Source organism: Carettochelys insculpta, chromosome 16, assembly GCF_033958435.1.
Source record: "Carettochelys insculpta isolate YL-2023 chromosome 16, ASM3395843v1, whole genome shotgun sequence".
NCBI lineage: Eukaryota > Metazoa > Chordata > Testudines > Carettochelyidae > Carettochelys > Carettochelys insculpta.
Genome location: NC_134152.1, coordinates 23,360,926 through 23,388,155, shown reverse-complemented (window position 1 = coordinate 23,388,155; position 27,230 = coordinate 23,360,926). Strand labels below are relative to the sequence as shown.

The window sequence follows — 27,230 nt, the reverse complement described above, 5'->3', positions numbered from 1 at the left end:
GGGTTTGGCTGGGATGTGCATGGAAAGAGACTGTTTTGCATCAAATGGAAAGGGCAGAGGTGTGAGCACAGGGACAGGTAAACTCATGAATGACCAGAGGATTAGCACCTCAGCCCCAGTGAGCAGTCCTTGGCCAGCAGCAAGGACCCTGCCATCCTGGGGAACAGCTGCTAGCTGCCATAAGAACATAAGAACGGCCATACTGGGTCAGACCAAAGGTCCATCCAGCCCAGCATCCCATCTGCCGATGGTGGCCAATGCCAGGTGCCCCAGAGAAGGAGAACAGAAGACAATGATCAAGTGATTTATCTCCTGCCATCCATCTCCTGCTCTTGTTCTGATGGCTAGGGCACCATACTTTATCCCTGGCTAATAGCCATTTATGGACCTAACCTGCAAAAATTTATCAAGCTCTTTTTTAAACCCTAATAGAGTCCTGGCCTTCACAGCCTCCTCGGGCAAGGAGTTCCACAGGTTGACTGGGCGCTGTGTGAAGAAAAATTTCCTTTTATTAGTTTTGAACCTACTACCCATCAATTTCATTTGGTGTCCCCTAGTTCTTGTATTATGGTGTCCCCTACTTCTTGTATTATGATGCCCCTGGGCCATCATGGCATGCAGTCCCTACTGCACCAGGCTGGCCCAAAAGCAGCAGTCATCAGGCAGTTTGAGCACCTTCCACTTCTCCCATCCGAACACACACCCCCAGCCAGCAGCCAGGCAAGTCTTCTGGTAAAGCCATAAAACAAAACAAAAAAAACAAACAAAAAAAAAAACCAAGCAATTTATTTTTCAAAAACACTTTTATTTTTAAACAGTTTGATAAAACCATTCATTGGCATTTAGAGTTCAACGGTAAACAATCACAATAAGTTACTATTGTGTATTGAGCTTTATACATTTTTTAAACACAAAATTGCAGTAACAATCCATAGGAGTAAGTTAAATTTAGCGTATTTGAGAACTGATTTGGATATTGAAACACTGCACTTGGAAAAAAAAATCTGTGCTGTCGGGTAAATAAAAATATTCATAAGTTTGATTAACTCCCTCCTGTGGTGTAAGTAAGCAGCATCATAATTCATCAGCTTCTAGAAGTCTATATCGTGCCAGTGCTATATTAAAAAGCCTGTTTTCACTCAGAACAACAAAATCTCAAGTTAAACTCCTCACTTATGAGTTAGAATATTACTTCATAGAGTTTCAAACAAACAAAAGTTCTTGTAAATATCTTTCCTTGACCCAAATGGGTATGCTACATGTAGTTACCTTTGTAGTCCTTTTAGGCTAACACAATCCATGCCTCTGGCCACACAGCCAAGTTATTTCATGATAACAGCTGTTATTTCAAAATAACTTACCTACACAATGCAGCGCTATTTTGAAATAAATTCAAAATCGTGGGTATGTTATTTCAAAATCAGTAAACTTCATTACAGGAGGAATAGTGCCTATTTTGAAATAACTTCAACTATTAAATAGTTATATCGAAATAGGTGCTATTTCAAACCACATTTTTGTGCATAGCAGCCCTATTTTGAAATAGCTTATTTTGAAATAAGGCTGCTGGATAGACATAGCCCAGGAGACCTTCTCATTTCTTTATTTTGCCGTAAGAATATTAAAGAACGTCCAAAAAGAATATCTAGTTGTTCTGTGTGCAAAAACCTATAGGAGAGTTTTAGCATTTACAGCCAAGACAATTCACATTACAATGAATATAAGTACTGAAAACTCAATTGGTACCAACCGGTAAGGGATGGATTCTGTGTTCATTGAAGCCAATGGCAAAGATACCACTGACTTCAGTGGTGAAGATCAGGCACTAGCTAATCTAGAGTGAGTTTTTTTTTTAAAGTAACAGTCAACTTTAAAGATAAAATTCTCACGTAAGTGATTTTTAACAGTAGGTGGTAAATACTCAATATTATAAGTAAAAGGTTAGAAGTTGTTTCAGCTTGTTATCTTGAAGTCAGTTTCCTTGTGTGTATGAATATTCCACATATCAACAGAGAGAGATGACTTTTTAAAATAAAAAAAGGAACAAAAAAAACAAACAAACAACAAAAATGGGCAGGGTCATACAGCCACTGATGCCATTTCTGAAAGCTCCTTAGATCAAAAAATCCCTTTTTGAAATGGGTCGGTTTCAGATTAACAGTGTCACTGCATCTTGTGGGCACCCGACACTCCTTTTGATACCCATGGAAATTTTGGTTGCACATGTGCCACACAGACAGCCTCAAAACACATCCAAAAAAGCAATCATGAACTGAAATGCACAGCATGATGTTCGATCACTTTCAGCCTATCATTCTGACCACTGGGTGTCCCAAAAAAGTATGCAAGTGGCCACCTGCCCTTAATGGGGGAAAAGATAGGTAAATATGAATGGGCCAGAGAAAACATCCATCATAAATGGACGCATGAATCATATTCAGGGACCTGTATCACATATTTGTACATGGAAAATGATAGATTTTTAATCTAATGTCAAGAGAGATTTACCGCATGAAAGATTAGTAAATAGAACATAATGTTAAAGTTACTTTCTCTAAAGGCTTCCACATCTTTCAAGTATTGGAGAAAAAAAGATAAAGTTAAGGTCACAAATCCTGCTTCACTTAATAAAATCTTCATGAAAAAGACTGTAACAAGGTTTATTCAGATAGTTTGATCTGACTCTAGAAAACTCATGACAGAATATTTTACCAAGAAATCTGAACAGTTTAAGTTAATAGTGTGATTTTGGTTATTAGCTGCAGGCATTGATAGATTTCATGCCACAAGTATTTGACAACATAAATAATACTGCAACTCAGAATCATAAGGAAAAAGAGTGGCAATTTGTACTGTCAGATAAATGTTTTTCAACCCACCTGATTCAGAGAAAAAAAAGCAAGCTAATTAAGCTTACCTCTGAGGTGGTGTAGCTGATAAGGCAAACACTGATAAATTCTCATGACAATGTTCATTTACTGTCAAAATCTGTTATGATAACCAGACACAGAACAAGAGAGGGGTAGCAGAGGTAATCTGTATCTCCAAAAACAAGAAGTCCTGTGACAGAGTAAGGCTGGGAGTGGGTAAGTACAAGAGGGAAAAGCAGGGCTGGCAAACAAGTAGAGTGTGAGCAGCTGGGGAGGAAGCTGCCCTGAGTCAATTGGGGCCAGCTGGTCCCACTTAAGACTGCCTTTAAAAGATCTCTTTGCCCAGTGGGAGCAGTGAGGGTGCTAGAGGAAAGTATAGGAGGCGAGAAGCAAGGGGAGCTTTTGGAAACAACAGAGGAAGGGAGGAGTACTCAGCGGCAAGGGCTAAGGCACCTATCTGTCTCAAGAAGGGCAACAGTGTCCCAGACGTGGGGTTAGTGGACTGAACAGAGGCCTGGAGCCCAGGAACAAGGTTAGCCGTACCACACACCTGTTAGACTAACAGGTATTATGGAGCATCTGTAAGGTGCCACAGGACTTCTTGTTTTTGAAGATGTAGAACAGCCTATCCAAAATAGAAAATGGCAACAATGTAGGCAGGAGAGAAGTCTAAGAAGACTAAACCATTTTCTCTGCTAAACTGGTAGAAGTATACGAAAGAGGGCAAGGAACTGGCCCTAGGAAGAAAATCCACTTTTTTTTCCAGCGTACACTATTAAAAAAGCGCAGACACGGAAGCACTTAAGTTTCACAAAACTCAAAAAATAAGTCACAACAAGCAGCTCCCACAATAAGTTGCTTGTCTGGGCTCAAATTTTCCTTTGTGAGGTATACACGTAATTTATATGAATGCTCGTACTTACTAGCCATGCTAAACATATTTAGTACAGTTTCTACTGCTTTTTGAAGTTTAACAGTACAGGGCCAAGACAATTTACACAAGCAAACACACTGCTGTGCTTTTGTCTATATACATATAGCTCTGTGCAGACACAGATGAAAGGCTCTGGGAATTAGGCAATATTTGTGTTAACCATACTTAGAGTAATCTTCAGAAGAGCAATGCAGTATTTGCTGAAGTTCCGCCTCAGTCAAGAAAGTGTATAGAAAAATTACTAGATAATTCTCTTAATACTATTTTTTTCTTACCTTTCTTTAACCACTGCATTTGTTTTCTTTGTCGTAGAAGAAACAGAACTCTTGATATGTAGTTCAGGAAGGAGCTTGGTATTGACCAATGCCTTATAAAACTGAATTATAAAATCATGAAGCTGTTTAGTGATCAGTCTTATATTTCACTTTAAATGTTTAAAATATTTCTGACATCCATAATGTAACAATCAAAAATTTGGAAGTATTCAAAAAAAGGCTATCTTCTGGTCTTTTGAAATTATCCACATCATTAAAATATACTCTTTCCTATGACAAGAGTTTTGTTAGGACAACCTCAACCTCAGAGAAGCATTTATTGTGAAACGTCCATCAGACTTACTGGGGCTATGAAACTCCCTGAGAAACAATTCAATGCTTTTAGTCCAGACATTTTCCTTCTTGAGATGAGACCATTATGCCAGTTATAGTGAGGAAAAAAATGTACATAGTAGCCATGCATATAAATATTACACATCTATAACAGACTACCCCCCACTTTGGTTTACAAGTCTTCCTCCCGGGGGAAGACACTGACACTTCAGTGTTGCTGTTCCTGCTGGATAATTCCAGTAGTGCAAGAAGACTGGTTTCAATTTATGCTTCTCCAACCTTAAAGTGCAGTGTCTGGCATGTGAAAGGCTACTGTACTAACCCATCCTTTATTTCGGTCTCAGACAAAATGCTGAAATTACCTGTTAGGTTTTCAACAACCAAATTCAAGGCATTTTAAATTATTATTGAAAGGAATGTAATCCACTCAGAATTAAGGTTCTTTAATGTTAAAAGATCATATAAAGGAAGTAAACTATCATTCAATCACTTTTCCATGTCCAGTTACTGCAGACTGTTTCAACTGATCCAACACGACCAAAAGCCACACACCCAGGGAAGTTAACAGATGTTTTGCCATATGACTACATGATCATAATATTCATCATACCAGAAGTCCCTTTACAGAACTTGTTTGCAATATTAAAAATATTTTAAAAAAAGGAAAGTAAAAGCTACCAGCACCCTACAGTAGGCTTATGCAAAAACATTCTAGTCAGGCCATTTGTCTTGATGATGTTAAAAAAGTGGTGGTGGGGAGACTACTTCTTACATCTTCATTTGCTCCTCCTTATTGCTGGATACTGTGTACATCAAAATAATATCTAAAGCAACTGATGTTACTAAAAAAGGAGGAATGATTAAGTAAGAAACATACAGAAGGAGAAGATAAACTAAGAGTCAAAGTGTTGCACCTTGCCTTCCAAGCCTAAATAATTAGAGGTACATTTTTTGTGCAAACAAGTACTTTGTTCTTCCACGTCCACGTAACAATAAATGTAGATGCAAAACTACAGCAGAATACAAAAATGGAGAACAGCCTTTGAAATACTGTATAGGAAAAGAGATTCCAATTTTTTGCCTATACCCCTAGCTTTAAAAATAAGAACACCTTATGTTACCTGCTTAAAAAAAAAAAAAGTACCAGAGAGAATAATTTCCAAGTTAACAATTTTCATCCTTTCGAAAAAAATCGATAAGTAGCTTCTAAGTTACTTAATTTACAGCTCAGTATTTGACTTTGAGAGAACTGGCAAATTTCTAATGTCATTGGCTGTATAGTCTCACCTTATAAAATTGTGAATTTTTACCAAAAACTGCAAATGCACGAGTTATATAATATTTAATGGTTCCATTACAGTCTATGGGATAAAGTCTAATTTTTTCCCAAGTCAGCAACAGCTCCCTCAGAGCTGTTTACTAACTATAATTATGACTAATTTGACATTCTCTGCTGATAAATGTACCTGGTATACATGTGGCCTATGGTCGACACTATATACGTAGATTTAAAGTGCACGTGAAAAAATTATTTTCTAAACTTCTAAAAATATTTAATCTCATCCTTCTGCTGAAACACATAAAATTCAGCCCATATTTGGGATGCAAACCAAATAAAAGGCTGCCTCCGAAAGCAAAAAAAGGGAAACTTTTGCTTCCAGCATGCCTAGAAGCCTAATTATGTGCTGAGTTATTTTCAAAATGTTATAAGTCATATATCAACAGGACTTCTCATGCGAGTTAAGGTTTGTGGAATCAGTTCTTAAGAGACAAATTCTCCAATGCCGTGTGGCTAATTTGCAGAGAACTGTTAGCAGACAGTTTGACAGAGGAAGGATCATCCCAAGATGAGGTTGATCTTTCAGTGTTGCAAAAGCATTGTAAAGGATTGTATCACAGCCTGCCAGCACAGCAGGGAAAAGGGGGCACAGCCCTATGCTCTGCACATTACTACCCACATTTCTGGTCTCTACATGACTATCTGCAACCACCATAGGGCTGCCCTCAGGATGCACTGGGACCAAATCTCCATAGAGATGCAGCTGGATTGGAGCAGGGTAGGGGAGTTTTATGTCACACTTGCACATGCCTACTCAATGCTCTGGGCAGATCATCTACCTGTCCACATCCACAAATGAACTACATTATTTCCTGTAAGGTTCGATCACAATTAAGGTTTGGGGTTTGTTTGGTTTTATGAAAGGACACCTAAATCCCCGCAACTGTAGTCACTTATAAGAGATACATTGTTAGGCCTTTGTCTACAGCTCACCAGCAAATTTCAGTGAAGATTTTCTTTTTAAATGAAACTGACACCATCACCTTTTCTTTAAAAAAGAACTGTTTTGAAAGATGTCCCATACTGGAGTTCTCACCTTCAGATTCTCTCAGTTGTTTTAATTCAAAAACATTTTAGTTGAGATACACAATGTTTCTGGAGTCACAGGTTTAAAAAAACTGTACTAAAATAAATGGATTGAATTCTACAGGTAAGAACTTTCTACTAAGGGACCATAAACAACAGCCCAAACCACAGATTTAGGTGGGAACTTTAAAAAAAAAGATCAGTGCTATAAAATTAAAGCCAAAAATTGTATTCCGGGCAAGCTTTAATGTGAGAAACTCATTTGAAGGCTGTAAGACTCCTTTATAAGGCAGATTAAAAATATCTCCTGATCCAGAAATTATGGTATTCCATAAGATTCCCTGTTGCTTACTACAAGAGTACTACTAACAATGCCAAGAACCATTACGTTTTAGTTGCACAGCTCTCACTAAAACTTGAACTCTAACTTAGTCTCAGCGCTGTTTGATTCAATCAGATTTTTTCTGATATTAAAAAACCACCATTAAAATACCAGCATTATTTTGCTTTTACCTTCACTACTGCATGCCAGAGATTTGCTAGTGCACAAGCTCGTACAGCTAATAGCCACTGTGTTACCCGAGGATTATTTGTTGTATATTTTATACTTGAAAGCATTTTTTTACAGCCACTTGTTTGCTCTGAAGACATGAGGTTTAAATAGTCAAGGAAAATGTATGATTTCTGGTTGATCAACAGTCCCATAGGATATTCACTCAATGTGGCAGCAAGGATGGAATGCAGGTCAGGAGGTTGTAATTCAGAATCCAACTTCTCGAGAAATGCAAGTTGCAATTCATTCTCAATAATATCCATTTCTAACTGCAACAACTGCTGTTTTTGATTGTACTGTAGCTCTGTAAGCCAAAAATGTGCAAAACGTACAAAGTTATCTCCCGTGCGACACCAGATACCCAAGTCACTAATGGAACTATATGCTTCCTCCAGCCAATCTGTCGCAGAAGTATTATCAAAGTGGTTAAAAACTTTATCAAGTCGTCCTCTCTCAGGTGAAACAAACAGATTAAATGAGTCCTTTGATGAGACAGCTGCGCTTAAATTTAATCTTGTTGGTTTACTCAAATGAGAAGGCATTTTCTTGCCAATATGAGGCAAAGGTACAGCCTTAAACAAAGAACAATTCCTCATCTTAAGAGCAAAGAATTCTTTCTGTAAACTATTAACATCAACTTGAGAATTATTCAATAAGGAACATATGTCTGGAAGGTGAAAGATCTTATTTTGGCTATCTGGGCCACTTTCACATAACTGTTCATGGTTTAAATCTTCTTCCTCCATGTTCATAGGGGAAATAATCCTAGTTCTTCTGTCCTTTAAACTTTACGCTTTGTTAAACAGCAGTAAAAGAATATTAATCCTAGTTGCAGCACAGTGCCATAACAGCAGCAAGTCACAAGTCAGTGGATCTCAATATGAACCTGAGAGAAAAAAAGAATACAGGAAATTAACTCCTGGTCCATCTCCATCTTCAATTGCCTCTCTTGAAGTAATACATATACACACCTTTTCATCTGAGTCAAACTACTTTATAAGTGTTACCAGAGATTACTTAGGGATATCCATATAATGAAGAATAGAGTTGCCCAAGAGCTGAACATTGTGGGGAAACCTAAGAGGAAGGGCTTTTTACAAACTATACTATTTTTTCCCTTAAATAGTATGTTACTTTATACTCAAAAGTAGATATTAATACAGTCGATTTTTAAAAAGTTCTAACAGGTTATTTTTATACACAGTATTTAAGATTATGACCTCCAATATCAAGTCTCCCTCTACAGTAAAGCCCCGAGTTACATACAGGGGGAGAGGGATGTGTTTCTGGCAACCCCCACGTAACTCAAATTTTCACACAAGGCGAGGGGAGAGACGAACCAGGCTGCAGCCTGGTTCTCAGCTCCCCTGGGCTTGTAGGAGCCGGGAAACTGACCAGCCCACCAGTGGCAGGGGGACCAAACATTGGACAGTCTGGTTCCCATCTCCCCACCTCTTGTGGGACCCCGCAAACTTACTAGCAACGGGGGCAGCTTGGTTCCCAGCTCCCTGCCAGCTTGGCTGCACATATGTCAAGGGTTTACTGTATTCTGCAGAACATTTATGCTGGTTTTTGCCTCTTTTGCAGTTTAAATTCAATGGGTTAGTGCTTACCTTTGCTGAGCAGTGGAAAGCATCACAGGTGACTCAGTGAATAAGAAACCTGAAAACTTTTTGCATAACATTACTGTGTTTTAACTAGTAAAACTGCAATATGTAAGTGATTAGAGGCTTAACATCAGAGCTCAATTTCAAATGTCCCTCTTCCTTTAATAATTAAGTACAGACATTAAAGTCAATCAGAGGCAAAGTCTCAATTATTATGTCCATCAAAGCTGTTTTAATAATGTTTCATTTTTTTCCATGTTTGTATGTACAGCCTTCTGTGTTAGCTTACTTTGTATCAAGGTACTCAGCAGTAAATATGGACCACTTTAAGACCTCAGCAGGTGAAATACTTGGACAACACTCACACAAATTGGCAGAAACAGGACATGGAACACTATGTGCAGCTCAGAGGAAAGATCACCAGGCAAAGTGCACAAGTATGATTAAGGGTGACAATGCATACTGCAAAACAAAAACAGACTGCTGATCCTGTTACAAGATGACCACCATCTGCCAACACAGATAGTAGACAAAGGTGAAATAATTAACTGCCATGGTTATTAACTAAGCAAGCTGGAATCCCAACCATGCACACCCTCCTCAGGCAGCATCAGCTCCTCTGGCTTGGCCACGTCCACAGGATGAATGATGGAAGGATTCCAAAAGACATCCTGTATGGTGAGCTAGCCTCTGGCAAAAGACCTCCCGGACGCCACCAGTTGCGCTACGAAGATGTCTGCAAGAGAGACCTCAGAGAGGTAGACATCGAGCTGGACAACTGGGAAGAACTAGCAGACGACCGCAGCAGATGGAGGCAGGGGTTACACAAGGGCCTTCAGAAGGGCGAGATGAGGATCAGACAGCTAGCAGAGGAGAAGCGAGCACACAGAAAGTACACTAAGGACTTGCCAGACACCCACCACATCTGCAACAGATGCAGCAAGGACTGTCACTCTCGTGTGGGTCTTCATAGTCACAGTACATGCTGTAAATGAAGTCCTCAGTTGAAACTATAAAGGGCGCGATCCATAGTCTATGCAGACTGAAGGATGCCTACTACTACTACTACTGTGTGTAAAGCTAAACAAATCTTACTTCCAGACAGATCACTAACTGGTTACTAATGTAAAGAGTTGTAGCACAGACAGGAACAAGATTTAATCTCCAAATTGTTCATCATCTAGTCCATCCTGTTTCCCTATGAGTTCATCATTCTATTTGCTAGATTTTTGAAATGTCATCCTTAACAGACTCAAGTTGTTATAAAATCTGGTCACTAACATTACACAACCAAGCCTTCAGAGAACAGTGGGATGTTCTGATAGCAGTTGCAGCAGGCCCATGCTTTAGGGGACCTGAGCAGTTCACAGGAATACAAGGCCTGGATGGTGGTGGGCCAGTGACAGCATGATCAGCTGGAAGAGGAGTCAGGGCGGCAAGCTTTGGGGAAGGTGTGGGAGAAGGAGCAGAGCAGAGGCAGGATCTGAGGCAGAGGAGGAGGTTGTTCCAAGACCCATACCCCCTTAGGGACAGCCCTGCTTCAGAGTCTCTATAATTACTCCCTCCCCACTGAGCTGCTGCTTGATCTGCCTACAGGCTGTTCAAGTGCATGGTTCCTGCTCTTTTGCCAGTAAAGTCAACTTTCTGTGAGAGTAGGATCACATGCTAATGCAGCTTGTAAAAGGCACAACCCTTCAAGATTACAAATTTCCTCTTCCATTGACCTATATGAAATACAGTGAGCGCTGTGTCTTGTAAAAACTATTTGGAACCCGTTTTTGTATTTAAATCAAAAGCTTTAGAACTTAGATTTTAATGTAAGCATCAAGTTACCCTGGGTGTCCCAGCAGTACAATGTTGCTTAAAATCTGAAAGAATCTCTACTAGAAAAGTCATTTTTACTGGTTCTTTGGGCAGTCAGGCTGATTTTGCCTGAGCCTGTGCATGCTAACAGAACTATAACAAACACGGCACGTACCCTACAAAGACAAGCCAACTGATAGAGCAGAATGTTGCACTTATTTTGCTAGGGCCCTAAAAAATTCATAGCCATGAAAACACATGTGCTTTTTCCCCCTATAGTATACGTATTTCACTAGAGGGAAGGGGACAGTGTTGGAGGAGGATCACAAGATTATTTTAGAAGGGCTGCAGTATTGCCCTTATTTCTGTGCTACCATCAAAGCTAGACAGATCAACACCTACTGACTGGGTGCTCTGCTCTGAAGGCAGTACCTCTCACTCCAGCAGCAGCAGCGCAAAGGTGAGAGTGACACTACCATACCATGCCACCTGTACTTTTGGTCTGCCGCACTTAGAGCAGGGCAATCAGAGAGAGGGAGAGCTCGTAACTGAGGGCCCAACTCTGAAGGCAGCAGCAAAGAAGTAAAGGTGGCAATACCACAGCTTAATTTCTGGGCTACTGCCTACAGCGGCTTTGCCCTCAGCACTGGGTTCCTGGCAGCAGCTATGGCTCTCCAACTACCTAGTTCTGAAAGCAGTGCTGCTAGTAGTAGCACAAAAATAAGGGCAGCAGCACTGCAAGCCCCTCCCTAAATGATATCTGATCTCCCACCCCCAACTCCTTTTTGGGTCAGAATACCTACACTTACGTCCTTGGGCAAAAAATCAAACATAAATAGGTGAAATAATGAAATTTACAAAATTTTAAAATCTTACTCCTGTGATATTGATCAGGCTGGACCATGAATTTGGCAGAGCTCTAATAAAGAGATCATACTGTGCAGGATTAGGAAACACTCAAGTCACAATGTACTTGCACAAAACACATCCCAGCCACAACCTAAAGCCCACTGCCTTCGGGAGGGAGAAAAAAAAGTGCTAATTGAACCCATTAAAAAGACAACAACGCCCTCGGTGCCCGCAAACGGAGGGAGGTTCCCGGGTCCCTGATCTCCGCCCTGAGGGGGAAGATGCAACTCCAGCAACGGCCCGGCTCAAGCTGAGTCACGGTCGCGTCCGCCCCCTCAAAGCCCCATCTGCGACAAGGGCAGCCCCTCCCCACAGTCACCTGCAGCCTGACGTTGAGCATCATGGAGGCCACGATGTACAGATAGGGGAAGTTGATCCGCAGCTTCCAGGCCAAGTCGAAGAAGATGAGGAGGGTCCTGGTCAGCCCCTTGCAGAACACCCCGTAGGACCTGGCGGCGGCCGTTTGCGAGAGCCTAGCAGCCAGGGCGGACAGAGCCGCCGCCATATACACCCCGCCCCCACTCCGTACTGACTCGCCGCAGAGACACCACGGCCACGGCTACGGCTGCTGCTGCCGCCGCCACCGCCTGCCCCCAGCCCTGAGTGCCCGGATGTCGATCGCGACGGGCAGGAGAACAGACAGGTGTGGAAAATGACGTCACAGCGGCTTTGCGTTACGATGAACCGACGCTAAGGAGGACCTGCCGGAAAACGGGGCGTACGGTCGCCGCGCAGGCGCAATGCTCGCCAGCCGCTTCTCCCACCCCAGCGGCAGGCCAGTGGGTGGTGTTTTAAAACGACGAGCTGTGGTGCAGGCCGAGCGCATGCGTAGTACTGGGGAGCGGGCGGGAAGCGGGGCGTGAGGCATAAGACCAGGCGGGGTGTGCTAAGCGCTGTTGATGACGACACTAAGTTACTTTTGCCAACGGCGGTCCCTGCCCCGAGCTCGTAGCAGGGCGGTTTGTAGTGAAGCTCCGCTGTGCAGCAGAGGGGACTGTGTGAGGCTGCGCGCTTGACGGTGCTTGATCATAAACGGGTAACCCAAGGTGTCCTGCAACTAGTGAGAACTCGTGTGGACCTGGGTTCTTCCTGCCCACTTCCAGCGTGACGCCCTTGCTTTGCCTGCATGGCAGTGCTTTTTCCCCGAGACAAAAAGGTGCCGGAACTCAAGATGCAAATCACCACCACCCTTTCCACCTCAAGTGGCTTAACCCCTCTTAGCCCCAAACGCCTTCCCCCAAGCCAGGATTCACTTACCCTACCAGGAGCTCAGCGTGCTGCAACTCACCACTGCTCCTTCTCCAGGCCACAGTCTGCTCTTCACCACAGTTGCATAGCTCCCCCGCCCCCGCCCCCGCCCCCGCCCCCAGTCCTCTGGCTCCACAACTTACAGCGTGGCAGGGGCAGCACTCTGCCACGCTGAAAGAATGGAACTCTGTTTAATTGGTTTAGCAGCCGAATCCCTCCTGCCAGCCATTAAACCAATTAAATTGAGACCTCTTTCAGCATGGCAGGTAGGGAGCTGGAAGAGAGTGGCAGCAGCAGCAGCCACCACAAAAGTATCCTTGGAGCTGTGGCATCCAAGAGTAAATCAAGGATTGTCACACTTCTTGTCCTTGCACGTTCACCACAGTCCCCCTCCCCACTCTAAATAAATGCCCTCCCCCAAAGCCAGGGTTGCCCAGCCTGACTGCCCCAAATACCCTCCCCCAAAGCCAGGCCTCCCAGCCCCCTCATAGCTGAATGCCCTCCAGCTTCTCTAGAGCCAGGCACCCCCACGTCCCGCAACTGAATGCCTTTCCCAGACCCAGGCACCCCAGCCCTCCCTGCTCCCCTGAAGTGACTGCCAGTGAATTACTAACCTGGTGCCACAGGGACAGCTCCAACTAGAGCTGCGCTGGGCTGCTGGTGTCACGCAAGGCGCCACGCTGGGCCTCCAGGACCACGCCAGGCTGCAGGAGCCTCATGGCTCCCAGGTGGAGCTGCAGGAGCCACACTGGGACCAGAAGAGCTGCGTGGCTCCCGGCTGGAGCAGCACATGCATGGAGCAGGTGGAGGGGTGGCATTCCAAGAGAAAAAAGCCCTCTTCATGGGAATTATGTTTTGCATTAATTCATTATTATTTCATTTTATTCCAGCACAAATACCCTCTAAGTAGAGCCCTGCACAAAACTGGCACCTGCAAAAATAAGTTGTAGAGACAAAGTGGGTATTTGCAGATTTAAAGGGTGCTACAGACAAAACTGGTGTCTTGTTTATAGCCACAAAAATGAGCCCCTGCTATAAAGTGGATACCTGCAGATTTGCAGAGATCTGCCTGTCTGCGGCTATGTCTACACTAGCCCCGCCTTCGAAAGGGGGATGCTAATGAGACACTTCAGGGTATGCTAATGAGGCATTGCAATGAATATGCAGCACGTCATTAGCATAATGGCAGCCACCACACTTCAAAAGTGCTGCTTTTGATCGCACATGGCTCGTCTGCAAGGGGTCCTTTTCGAAAGGACCTCGCACACATCGAAATCCCCTTATTCCTATAACCAAATACAAATAAGGGGATTTCGATTTGGTTATAAGAATAAGGGGATTTTGAAGTGTGTGGGGTCCTTTCAAAAAGGACCACCTGTAGAAGAGCCACACATGATCGAAAGCAGCACTTTCGAAGTGCTGCAGCTGCCATTATGCTAATGAGGTGTTTCATATTCATTTCAATGTCCCATTAGCATATCTTGAAGTGTCTAATTAGCATGCCCCTTTTGAAAGGTGGGGCCTAGTGTAGACATAGCCTATAAATGCTAAACAGCAAATCCGGGCTGCACATCAACTAGGGTCCAACGGTGTTCCCTGCAAGCTGAGAATTTGAGTTGCCATCTGAGAGAGGTTTAAATGCGGACCACTGATTAGAAGAGTGGCCACACTACCCACAGCTGGTGGCATATGTTTGTACTAGTGATACATATTTTCACATGCCTGAGTGCACATAACAAAATTTATTTGGAACACAGATGGAAAAAATAGAGGGAATGTTGCCTACTACCCTGGCCTCAGCCAGAAGCTCTGTTCTCCCTCAGCAAAGGTACATACAGCATTGGAGTAACCACCCCCTACAGAGCAACCCAGACACTGAACCAGCCTACAGGGGAGCTCAGATAAGGGTTCAGCATTCAGGAAACCAACCCCCCAAAAGGAACCAGAACCCCAAATAAATCAGTCTTACTCTGTACATTTTTACACAGAGAAAGCTTGTGAACTCAGGTCAGCCCTCGTTTTCAGTGAAGGAAAGGGACGCACAGTGATTTCTCTCCACCCCCAAAGTAACAATTATTTACATTCAGCTTGATAGTAAACAGATATTAGGTACAAAAAGTAGGACTTAAGTGGTTGCAAGTGAAAACAGTCAGATCAAAGTACATTACTAAATTAAATCAACGAAAGCCACTAGTTAGTTCTAAGGCAACAAGAACCTTGTTACGTGAAAATTCTTATCCTGAACCACTGTTCTTAGGTGAAAAGCTTGGAGTCAGAGCTGATCTTTACTCTGACCTGGGTCTACAGCTTCTTCAAAGTTCTTTGTATCCTCTTCCATTGCATCAGGCAGTTTCAAAGGCCAGCTGAAGACAAAGGACTGATAGCTTCCTATTGCTTAACAAGACTTACCCACAGCTGGAACCCACTGTTCGGCAACTCCTCTCTTTAATGTAAAATGCCAAGTTCAAGATGGATCCCAGTACCAGGTGCTATGGTCACATATCTTTCTAAGACCAACCACAATTTGAGGTTATAGGACAAACATGACCATTCACATGTCATTGGTTTGAATACTGAGTTATTATTAGCCCATTTAGATTCACACTTCATATTTCTAACTCCGCATATGAAAATGATACATGGACAAAAATAGGATATACAGATTCAGCAGATTGTAACTGTGAAAGTGATATGCAAACTGTTTTACATAAAGCATCTTTAACCTATGCACTTTCAGATCCATAAGCCAATTTTCTTAAAGCATCGTGGGGAACCCTGTGGCAAGCATTGACCAAACCCTGCATCCTCTTCTGTGCCCCAGCCCCTTGAGCCCTTCCTGCATTCCAAATGCCTCATCCCTGGTCTCACCCCACATCCAGCACCCCCGAAGAAGCCCGCATATCCCCCCTGCAGCCCAAAACACCATCCCTGAACACCATCCCCTACCCTCTAACCTTCATCTCATGGCCCCATTGGGAACCCTTACACCCAGATCCCCTACTCCAGCCCTGGGCCTCCTCCCACACCCCAAACCCCATATCCCTGTCCCCCACTCCAGAATCAATACCTCCAACTGTATGGGAGAGGGGTTCAGTCTTGAGTGAGGGTGGGCTGGGGTGGAGGGTATTTGGGCTGAGATGGGGGTGGGAGGTGTTTAGGTCAAGTGTGGGGGAGAGTTTGGGTGAGGGTGATGTTGGGGCCTTGCAAGCCATGTTAAGTCTGAGCGGGAGTGGGGTGAGATGTTCAGGTGCAGGGAGATGTTGAGGCTGTGAGGAGGGGGTTCAATCTGAGCAAGGGTCGGGTGGGATCTTCAGGATGAGGGGGGATGTTGGGGCCTTTCAGGAGGGGTTCAGTCTGAGTGGGGTGGCATTGGGGGTCCTTGGGCTGAGTGGGGAATGGGGTATTTGGGCTGAGTCGGGTGGTGAAGAGAGGCCAAACTAGAGGTGGCTGGATGTGGGAGGAGGGGAGTCAGGGCCTGCTGTGGGAGGGTGGTCCATATTTACAAACATGAAAAAGCACCCCGCCCACCAGAAATTCCTGTGTATGGGCCTGGAAAAGTGCAGGACTGGCTGCATTACTGTGAGCTGCATGTATCCCTGTGTGGCCAATTGATATGGTCCAGCAGGATGTTGATTCTCCATGTGATTTCAATGGAATCCTGCAGAGAGAGGCTATCAAACATTTTCATGTTGTACTTGTACATTTTCTGCGGCAGATTCCATGGCAGTGTGTCCTCTCCCTCATTGTAGGACACTAGCTATGTTTACAAGCCCTTCCAACTCTTGGGTTGTCAGTTTTGCGAGGCTCTTGCCTAACACCTGTTATCAGAGCATCTCCTATGGCTCTACCACAGCTGAGCCTCTCAGCACCCTGAGAGGAAGGGCTTGTGCTTCAATGTCACAACTTAAATTTGTGCCCTCTGCCAACCTGTATGTTGGGTAGAATGCCTTCCTGCCTCCCAGGAGGGGTCTGTGCCCACATGCATGCGCAGATGGATTAATATCAGGGAAATGTATGCGTGATGCAGAGCTCTAAGTGGGTGTCTAGAATGGCCCTTCGTTCCCAACTTGCTGCATGGTTTCCCTTGCAGGCTAGAGTTTCTCTGACCCTCTTGCCTCTGTGCTTCTCTGTTATGACTGACACTCATCTCCTGCGCCTGAGCCCAGCCTGATGTTGTCACTCAGTAGTGCAGTGGGAGCAGCTTCTGGGCTGTTGCAGTTGTCCATGCTAAGGTGGCAGCAAGTGCACTATTGGGGCACTACAGGTTGAACATCTCTAGTCCTGCAGCCCCAGGACCTGATAGGTGCTGAATGAGAGAATTTGCTGAACAATGGGAGGTCAGTATTGTCTAGTGGCATTACCAACACTCCCATTGCTATGCTTTATTTTCTGCTGCTCAGTTGGGGGCCATATCTTTTCACTTCTCACTTGGCAGACAGATCAGTGAAGGTAGGGGTTTCTTGTTTTGCTTCTTATTTGTGTGTGGCCCCAACTGATTGTTCTGTAGGTCAGTAATTGCTAACCCAAAAAAGATTCCCCACCCCTTCTCTAAAGAAGCTTTCATGAACAATTATAGTGAAGAAATGCCTGTAAGTTATATGGTCTTGTTTCTGTTATAATTTACCTTTCTATTATTATGCTGATCTTGTTAGATGAAGAATAATGCATTTTAGTTTCTAGTTTTAATTTGATGCAGGTCTTCCAGTTGACCCTATCTGTTTATTGTCAAAATGTCTTGCTTTCCAATTCAAGAACAGAGGCAGATAGCTTTTATGTGAAGTAGCTGAACAGCACTGCAGTGAGATAAAGGGAAGTATAATTTGTTGCTGATCCATGTTTCTGTTCTAGACTAAATTTGCCAAAGTGGCAGCTGGTCCTTCTCAATATCTGGATCTGGTAATTGCCATAAATTTAATCTGCAGAGAAATAAACCTTAATAATTTCTAAATTGACAGCCCAGAAGCTGCTCTCACTGTATTAGAGAGTGGCAACATCAGAGTGTAAAGCAATGGGCTTAAATCGTGGAGATGAATGCCTGACTACAAAGATAGTGTTGCCAGGAGAGGTTTGGCTTCCTTAACCACAGTGTGCTGTTTCAAGAAGGACTGCGGAGCAGAGATGGGGTTCACCTATGTAGAAAGGATAAGAGCATTTGGATATAGACTGCCTAACCTAATGAGGAAGGCTTTAAACTAGGTTTGATGGGGGCAGGTAGGTCAGAGAAAACCATGGCGATCTGGGAGGTGGGTAAGAAATCAGAGAGAGCATGGGCTATAATAATGGATAAAAAGGAGGGACAAGACTGACCTGGAGAGTAAAATCAAATCAGCATCTAAGTTGTCTGTATACAAACGCAAGAAATAATAATATATGTAGCTATATCTATCTCATAGAACTGGAAAGGAACTTGAGAGGTTATTGAGTCCAGTCCCCTCACAACAGGGCCTATCACCATCCCTGGCAATTTTTTTGTAATCTATTTGCCCCAGACCCCTAAATGTCTCCTCTCAAGCACTGAGCTCTTAATCCTGGGTTTACAAGGCCAGTGCTTAAACCACTGAGCTAGCCTTCCCCCTGGTTTCAGTCTGAGTGGGGATGGGGTGTGGGGCATAAGCATGAAGAACTTGAAGTGCTAGTAAATAAACAAAAGTATAACATAATTGGTATCATAGAGACTTGGTGGGATAATACACATGATTGGAAGGGTACAGTTTGGTCAGGAAGGATAGGCAGGGAAAACAGGGTAATTTAATTTTATATTTTAAATGTGTATACTTGGACTGCAGTTAACATGGATGTAGGACAGACTCTGAGAGTCACTGAGTAAGATTAAATGGGGTAAAAAATGGGGCTGATGTCATGCCAGGGGTCTATTGCAGACCACCTAACCAGGAAGATGGAGTGGATAGACTATCTTTAAACAAATAACAAAATTATCCAAAGCACAGAACTTGGTGATTATGGGGGAGTTCAACTATCCAGACGTGTGTTGGGAAAAGAATACAACAAGGCACAGATTAGCCAACAAGTTCTTGGAATGCATTGGAGACAATTTTTTATTTCAGAAGGAAAAGAACACTACTAGGGGGAAGCTGTTTTATATTTGATTTTAACAAATCAGGAGGCACTGGCTGAGAATTTGAAAGTGTCAGGCAGATAGGGTGAAAGTGATCATGAAATGATAGAATTCATGATTCTGAGAAGTGACAGAAGGGAGAACAGCAAAATAAAGACAATGAATTTCAGGAAGACAGAAGTTAGTAAACTCAGAGAGCTGGTAGGTAAGGTCCCATGCAAAGCGAGTTTATGAGGAAAAACAGTTAAAGACAGTTGGCAATTTTTCAAAGGAACATTACTAAGGGGGCCAGAAAAATCATTCCTCTGCATAGAGAAGTATGGCAAGAGGCCAGCTTAACTTAACCAGGAGATCTTGAATTACCTACAAATCAAAAGGGAATTGTATCAAAAATAGAAACTAGATCAAAGTACAAAGGAGGACTATAAACAAATAACACTGGAAATGTAGGGGCAAAATTAGAAAGGCAAAAGCACAAAATGAGCTTAGTCTAGCTTGAAATGTAAAGGAAAACACGAAAACATTCTACAAGTATATTAGAAGCAAGGAGGACAAGGTAGGCCTGTTGCTCAATGAAGAGGGAGAAACAATAACAGAAAATGTGAAAATGGCAGAGGTACTTAATGATTTCTTTCTTTCGGTCTTCACCAAAAAGGTTGATGGAGACTAGATGCCTAACATAGTGAATTCTAATGGAAATGGGGTAGGTGAAGAAGTTAAAATAGGGAAAGAAAAAGTTAAAAATTATTCAGAAAAATTAGATGTCTTCAAGTCACCAGTGCCTGAATTGTATCCTAGAATACTCGAGCTGATAGAGGAGGTATCTTAGCCACTAGCTGTCATCTTGGACAACTCATGGAACTGGGGAGAGATTCCAGAAGGCTGGAATGGGCAAATATAGTGCCCATTTAGAAAAAGGAAATAAGGGCAACCCAGGAAATTACAGATCAGTCAGCTTAACTTCAGTGCCAGGAAAGATGATGGAACAAATAATTAAGGAATCCATCTGCAAACATCTGGAAGATAGGTGATAGGTAACAGCGTGCATTTGTCAAGAACAAATCATGTCAAACTCAACTGATAGCTTTTTGATAGAATAACAAGCTTTGTGGATCAAGAGGGAGCAGTAGGTGTGGTATACATGGATTTCAGTAAGACATGTGATACAATATCACATGACCTTCCTATAAATAAATTAGGGAAATACAACCTAGATGGGGCTACTATCAGTGGGTTGCCCATCTAGAATAACCATTCACAGAGAGTAGTTATTAATGGTTCACAGCCATTCAGGAAGGAAATGACAAGTGGGATTCCACAGGGGTCTGTTTTGGGGACAGTTCTGTTCAATATCTTCATCACTCATTTAGATAATGGCATGGAGTGTAAGCTTGTCAAGTTTGCAGATGATACCAAGCTAGAGGTTGTTGCAAGTGCTCTGGAGGATAGGTTCAAAATTCAGAATGATCTGGAGAAATGGTCTGAGGAAATAGGATGAAGTTCAATAAGGACAAATGCAAAACACTCCACTTAGGGAAGGACAATCAGTTTCACACATACAAAATAGGAAGTGACTCCCTAGGATGCAGTACTGGAGAAAGGGATCTGGAAGTTCATAGTAGGTCATAAGCTAAATATGACTCAATGGTGTGACACACTGTTGCAAAAAAAACAAACATGATTCTGGGATGCATGAACAGGAGTATAGTGAACGAGATATGAGAAGTAATTCTTCTGCTCTACTCTGCATTGATTAGGCCTCATTTGAAATACTGTGTCCCATTCTGGACACCATGTTTTAGGAAAGATTTGGAGAAATTGGAAAGGAACCAGAGAAGAAGAACAAAAATGATTAAAGGTCTAAAAAATATGTCCTGTGAGAGAAGATTAAAAGAATTGGGTGTGTTTACTTTGGAAAAATGAAGGCTGAAAGGGGACATGGTGGCAGCTTTCAAGTACCTAAACGGGTGTTACCAGGACGAAGGAGAAAAATTATTTTCCTTAGCCTCTAAGGACAAGAAGCAATGGCCTTAAATTGCAGCAAGGGAGGTTTAGGTTGGACATAAGGAAAAATTTCCTAACTGTCGGAGTGGTTAAGTGTTGGAATAAATTGTCTAGAGTGGTTGTAAAATCTTCAACATTGGAAATATTTAAGAACAGGTTGGGTAAATATCTAACAGGGATAATATAGACAGTGCTTGGTCGTTCTGTGAGGGCAGGGGACTAGACATGATGACTTTTGAGGTCCCTTCCAGTTCTAGTATTCTATGATTCTATGAAAGGATGCATTGAAAGCCTTAAGTACTTGCTTGTGTGAATAGTCCCACTGAGGACTAACTGGACAATTTTAGGCAATAAGACTATTCACATTGTCTTGGATTATAATAGTAACAGAGAGGGAGCCTTGATCATTTTTTTCTGATTTGTCCTCCTTGATTACTGTTTTTGGTTCTCTGTGCCTTAAATGTTGAGTCTGTTCTGGTATGGCTATGGTCTGAAGAAGTGGGTCTGTCCCACAAAAGCTCACCTAATAAATTATTTTGCTAGTCTTTAAAGTGCTACTTGGCTGCTTTTTGTTTTGTCTTGGATTACTTCAGGATTCAACACATACGTATTCTTTTAGTATTTTAGAATCTAGTTCCTGAAGGCGCTTAATGCCTTTGGTGTCCCATATGCGCCCCGTTCACCACATGTGTATTGTGGTGAATATGGGTTGGTGGGCTGATGCAGTGGCTTGGGTGGTGGCACAGCAGCATGGTGGCTTGGGGGCTTGCGCAGCAGCTCCTTGGGTACCACGTGGTGGTGGCAGCTCAGGAGCTAGGTGTGCTGTGTGGCTGGCTCAGGGGCCACACGGAGGCTCGGTGGCTCCTTGGGCACCGCGCAGCTGGCACAATGGCTCCTCGGGTGCCGCACCACGAGAGATGCCCAACTGCAAATCAGTGCCCGAGCTCCCAAGCTGTCATGAAACACCACTGCATGAGCCCCTGAGCCACCACACCACCACCAGGGCTGGCGTGGCTTGGGGCTGCGTGGCTCCAGTGGAAGCTCCGGTGAGTCATGGTTATGATGCCTGGTCCTGGGGGCCGGGGGAGTAGGGTGCCTGGCAGGAGGAGTAGAGTGCCTGTCTGTGGCTGGGGGGGGCATGTGGTGATTGTGTGTCTTCCTTTTGGACACCAGTGCCTTTGATTTCAATACAAATAGATTTGAGTGGACTCAATACCTTACAGAACCTACCTCTGGGGAATTTTTTTTGCCAAAAAAAATTCTGTACCAGAAAAAAAAATTCGGCACAAAATATTTTAAAATCCTGCATATTTTATTTGTCTAAACAACAATATAATCACACCTGTTTCAATTATTTTGAATTTATTTCAAAATACCTGTCAGCACGTGTATCTAATAATACATAGAGCCTTGGTGTCCCTTAGCCTTTCCCCGTCAGGCACATCTACTTCTGTGTCCCTACATTGCCCATCCCTGTGTGTCGCTGCTGGCTCCCTACCCTTTCCCTTTGTGATCTTGTAGGTCCCTCAAGTTCAACCTCTGACTCATTGTTGCATCCCACTATCTCCTGAGCCCATGTCCCAACCTGCTCCTCCATTAGGCCTTCTGAACCTCAGTTTGTGAATTTTCAGCAGCCACCTTTATCCCACTTTGTCTGTACCCTTGTATCCCCCATATTCCAGGCCTCCTACCCTAGCCATGCAGATCGGGCACTGTGAGGTATGCAGCTAACTGCTGGCTGCCCTCTGTTCAGGTGTCATAGCCAGCCTGGTGGGTAAAAGGTGTAACTGTAGAGCCTCTCCAGCAGTGTTCCTTTAATTTTTTATGGCCATGTGCAGAATAAATTTGTTATGTGCAGCAATATGGAGATGATGTCCAACACATCACCTCCATATTGGTGCACATAACAAAATTAATTGTGCACGTGGACAATATGTGGTGGGGGTGGGGCCAGGGCTCCAGAGTGTGGGAGAATGATCAGGGTTGGTGTGCGGAAGAGGGCTGTCTGGTGGAATCTGGTGGAACTGGGGATGAGGCATTTGGGGTGCAGGAGGGGGCTCCAGGCTGGGATGTAGGGGCTGAGAGTGAGTTAAGATGCAGGAAGGAGCTCAGGACAGGGAACTGAGTGTGGTGTCTGTGAGGGAGACAGGATGTGGGAAGGGGCATAACAGGCCAGGTTTGGAGTGTGGCGGAGTGATTACCTGGAGTGGTTCCAATTTCATAGGGGAAGGCATGCTCCATGCAGCCTGCATTCACTTCGAGGGATGGCCTTCTCAGAGCTCCCATTGACCACAATTCCCAGCCAATGGGAACTGTGAGGGTGGAGCCTCCAGGTGAGAGCAGTGTGGACACAGAGCTTCCAGGCATTCAGAGCAATGCGACTCCAGCCTGTGGTTAGGGAGGAAGGAACAGAAGTATGCAGAGCCACCTCTCCCTCCTCCTGATGAGGAAGTGCTGGCCCAGAACACAGAAGCTTTTCGGGCTGCAACCCAGGGCCCTGGGCTAAGGGGATGCCCCTTTGTCCTGCACCAAGAGCTGCAGCCCCTAAAACCGTTTATTAATCCAGCCCTGCTGGTGGGGCTGGCATGTCTCTCCCTCGTCACAGCAGTTTCCTGCTGGGGCCAGTGGAATGTGTCTCAACTTTGTTCCCACCAGGGAGTTTCCATGGCTGGTAGAGAGGAGATTACATCAGCTCTGTGCACAACAAGTCTTAGCCCCTGCATGGGGTCTATTAGGCTGCTGTGCAGCTGCACAGCTTTGAGGGAGCCCTGCTCTCCAGCAGAATGTATTTTGAGGGGAAAAGAGGTACATTCTGTACCTGTTTTAAAGAGAGTTACACTGTTATACAAGTGAAGTAGTATTTCATAGAGTCAGACCTACTAGAGTAGAATCTTTCATATGTAGCACCCTTCATTCTGAATTGTCAGATGACCAGTATTTTAGCCATAAGTAAATTTTAGTTACGTTTTCCATAAGTACAGTACAGTGAAAGTAAATGCAAATAAACACAGCAAATACAGTATAAGTTAATAGTGTACAATACTACTGTTGTTGGTAAATTAAATAGTCTGCATACATTTTTGCTTCTTAATATCTAATCTTTAGTGTTATGCATTGCTAGGTATATCTCTTTATTATCAACAATTTTGAATATCCAGCAACTTCCCAGTCCCGAGGCTGCCTGATATTAAAGAGTTTACTGTATTTCCAGCACAGAACAAAGTCCTTGTCTCAAAGAGCTTACAATCACATACAATGCTTAGTACCTTGAGTAGTTGCATTGTCTTAACAGTGCTTTCACGGCAATAATCACTATGGCTATGTCTATACTAGAGTGATCTGTCAATAGAAGTTACTGTCAGAAGATATTTTCCGACAAAACTTCTGTCGACAGATCATGTCCACACACAAAAGTAGAATGCTCTGTCGATCCGCTCTGTCAACAGAGTAGCCAGACTGCTCAGCTGCTCTCTCAACAGAATGACCCCTGGAACCCTGCCACACAGGGACGCATTGCTGGCCTGGGGAGCAGTGGGGCTGGCATGGCAGTGGGGAGGCCGTGTAGATGGGCCAAATGTCGGGAAAGCCTCTCCCGACAGAACCATCAGCAGGAGATATGCAAAAGCTTTGTTCAAGTTGTGTATCTTTTGCCACCAGCTCTCTTGAAACTAGACATAGCCTTAGTGCAGATCTCAGCTCAGCTGGTAAGCAGTTGATATGAGAGCCTACCTATGTAGCAAGCAGTGAGAGATTTTCTGGATTTTCACATTGTGCTTTGGATACAAAGCCTTTTGCATCCCTTGTCATTGCTGCAGCACCTACTGTGTATTTATTTTGAAATATTTATCTGTCACTCTGAATATTTCCTCACCTATTGTTTTCTGTGGAAGTTCCTGGCAGAATAAACAATACTCTGTCAAGCTGTCCTTCTCAGCAAGCCAAACAACTGCAATTAGCTGTGCACAACTGTCAATGTCTGTAGATTTGTCAATTTGCAGGGAAAATTTTCCTGTCTCTTTGATTTTCTCAATCAATGTCATTTCTATATCCTTTGACATATCTTCAATGTGTCTGCTGATGGTTGTATTGGAAAGGGGAACTCTTGCTACCTCGTTTGCTGCTTCCTAACCTATCATAGTGCAAATAATTTCACAGCAGGCTGGTCAAATAAAAGTTTCTGCCATAGTATGAGGCTTTTTGGTTTTAGTAACCAATCTGGCATCACTGAAGCTGGCCTCTTGTGCATGATCTGATACCTTCACTGATGTTCTCATGAGACAGCTTTGTTTTGCATTTTGTTCTTGCAACCTTTTAAAGTAATTGATATCCTTTTGGAGGTAAGTTGGGTGTTTTATAGAGAGATGTCATTGTTTCAGCTTGGTTGGAACCATGGCTTCATTTGATAATTTGACCCAGCAGATAAGACATTCAGGCAGAGAAGCAGCAGATCACAAAACCAAGTGAATCCAAATGCCAAGTAATTATGATACTCCCTGTTTTGTACCTTGGTCTTCTTTTTTGCAGATTCGTTATTTTGCAAATCCACCAGATTCCCTGATGGAATAGCCATTTTCAAAATGGGTAAATTTCTGAAAGTAGGATTCAAAAATTCAAACAAATAATAGACAATATATATAAGAAAATAAACTGGATGTTTAGTTTTTAAATGTGGTAAAAAAGCATATGAATTTAAAAGAAGGAACAAACTTGAACAGAGTAAAAAAATTTAAGTTGTCAAGCACGCCAATTAAATACAGTGTAGAACAGGTACTAAATAACTATAATTGTGACTGCTTCAAAGTGCTATTGAAACCAGTATTTTCCATGCACTTGCAGATATACATGAAAAATAGAACCCTATTTCTTGGGCAAATTATATCTGTCTCTCTTGGAGGTCACTTGATAACGGGTAGGATGTCTTTATGTCAGCCTCCTGTTTGTGAGTCTGTTGATGGCTGATCAGCCCAGTTCTGGAGCCGCAGATCTTATCAGATAAGAGACAGGTATTAGTAGCTGTTGGAGGGGCATGGGGCAGTTTTTGACACTCTTTCCTTCTTCTCTTCCTGTCTTCATCTGCACTGTAGCAGGACCTCTCAAATTACGCCACCTCCTCACAGATTACCGTTCTCCCCTGCGGATGGTTTTGCGCAAGGTTTTCCCAAGTGTCGACAGCAATGCTGCACTTTTTCATGTGTGCCTTCAGCATGTCCTTATATCACTTCCGCTGACCCCCAATGCTCCTCTGTCCCTCCTCCAATTCAGAAAACAGAATCTGTTTTGGGAGGCACTGATCAGATATCCAGACCATGTGACCAGTCCAGTGAAGTTGTGTATGAATGATAATGGCTTCAGTGCTGGTCATGTTCCACTCTTCTAGGATGCTAGTGTTCAGGTGCCTATCCTCCCAAAAGATATTTAGGATCACCCTGAGGCAGCACTGATGATATTGTTCAAGTGTCTTCAAATGACACCTGTATGTTGTCCAGGTTTCACATGCATATACTAGTGTTGGAACATCAACTGCACGGTATACAAGGAGTTATGTCTCGGGATAGGTGTCCAGGTTCTCAAAGACCCTTTGTCTCAGGCGGGCGAAAGCAGAGCTTGCACAGCTCATACGATGCTGAATTTCCACATCAATGTTGACTTTAGTGGAAAGGTGACTTCCAAGGAATGGGAAATGCTCCACATTTTCCAGCGGTTGTCCATTGACTTCAATAGAAGGTGCATGAGATTGTCCCATCAGTGAGGGTTGGTAGAACACCTTGGACCTTCTGATGTTCACTATGAGGCCAAGATTCTCATATGCTTCAGCAAAGGCAATTAAGGTGGTCTGAAGGGCTTTGGGAGAAAGAGCAACAACCATATTGTCATCCGCGTACTGGAGCTCCAAGATCAAGGTTGTGGAGGTCTTGCTTTTAGCCTTCAGTCTCCTGAGATTGAAAGGCTTCCAGTTCATTCTACAGACAATCTTCACACCATCTGGAAGCTTGCCATCAATGAGGTGAAGGGTCATGGCAAGAAATATGCAGAACAGTGATGGGGCAATGACACAGCCTTGCTTAACTCCTGTTTTGACCTCAAAGGGGTCACTTTGGGATATACACGGCCAACAATATATAGATTGTAGCTGTAGTTTCACATGTTATTATATACCTTTCTTTTAAGAGGAAAAGTAAACCTCTGCCTCCTGCTGTGAAACAAACTTTTCTAATCAAATGCTCTAAAATCATCTTTTCTTATTAACCCAAGA

The 27,230-nt window shown here is 43.4% G+C and overlaps 2 protein-coding genes across 2 annotated transcripts; both read right to left on the bottom strand.

Moving 5' to 3' along the window:
• Positions 1 to 793: 793 nt before the first annotated feature.
• On the bottom strand, positions 794 to 8,082 carry FAM220A (family with sequence similarity 220 member A). The gene is made up of 2 exons (XM_075010807.1): positions 7,291 to 8,082; positions 794 to 4,180 (listed from the first exon to the last, which is right to left on the bottom strand). The coding sequence occupies exons 1-2, from the start codon at positions 8,080 to 8,082 to the stop codon at positions 4,076 to 4,078; spliced, it is 897 nt and encodes a 298-aa protein (XP_074866908.1). The 3' UTR covers positions 794 to 4,075.
• A 1-nt stretch (position 8,083) lies between these two features.
• SMIM10L3 (small integral membrane protein 10 like 3) lies at positions 8,084 to 12,967 on the bottom strand. Its single transcript, XM_075010808.1, has 2 exons — positions 11,969 to 12,967; positions 8,084 to 8,216 (listed from the first exon to the last, which is right to left on the bottom strand). Exons 1-2 carry the CDS (start codon positions 12,152 to 12,154, stop codon positions 8,196 to 8,198), a joined length of 207 nt encoding a protein of 68 aa, XP_074866909.1. The 5' UTR covers positions 12,155 to 12,967; the 3' UTR covers positions 8,084 to 8,195.
• Positions 12,968 to 27,230: the final 14,263 nt, after the last annotated feature.

Coding starts and splice junctions, on each gene's coding strand:
- SMIM10L3 (XM_075010808.1), bottom strand. CDS start 12,154: ATGGCGGCGGCTCTGTCCGCCCTGGCTGCTAGGCTCTCGCAAACGGCC. Junction 8,217..11,968: donor TGCTCAACGTCAGGCTGCAG/GTGACTGTGGGG, acceptor TTTTTCTCTCAG/GTTCATATTGAGATCCACTG.
- FAM220A (XM_075010807.1), bottom strand. CDS start 8,082: ATGAACATGGAGGAAGAAGATTTAAACCATGAACAGTTATGTGAAAGT. Junction 4,181..7,290: donor TCTGGCATGCAGTAGTGAAG/GTAAAAGCAAAA, acceptor TTTATAATTCAG/TTTTATAAGGCATTGGTCAA.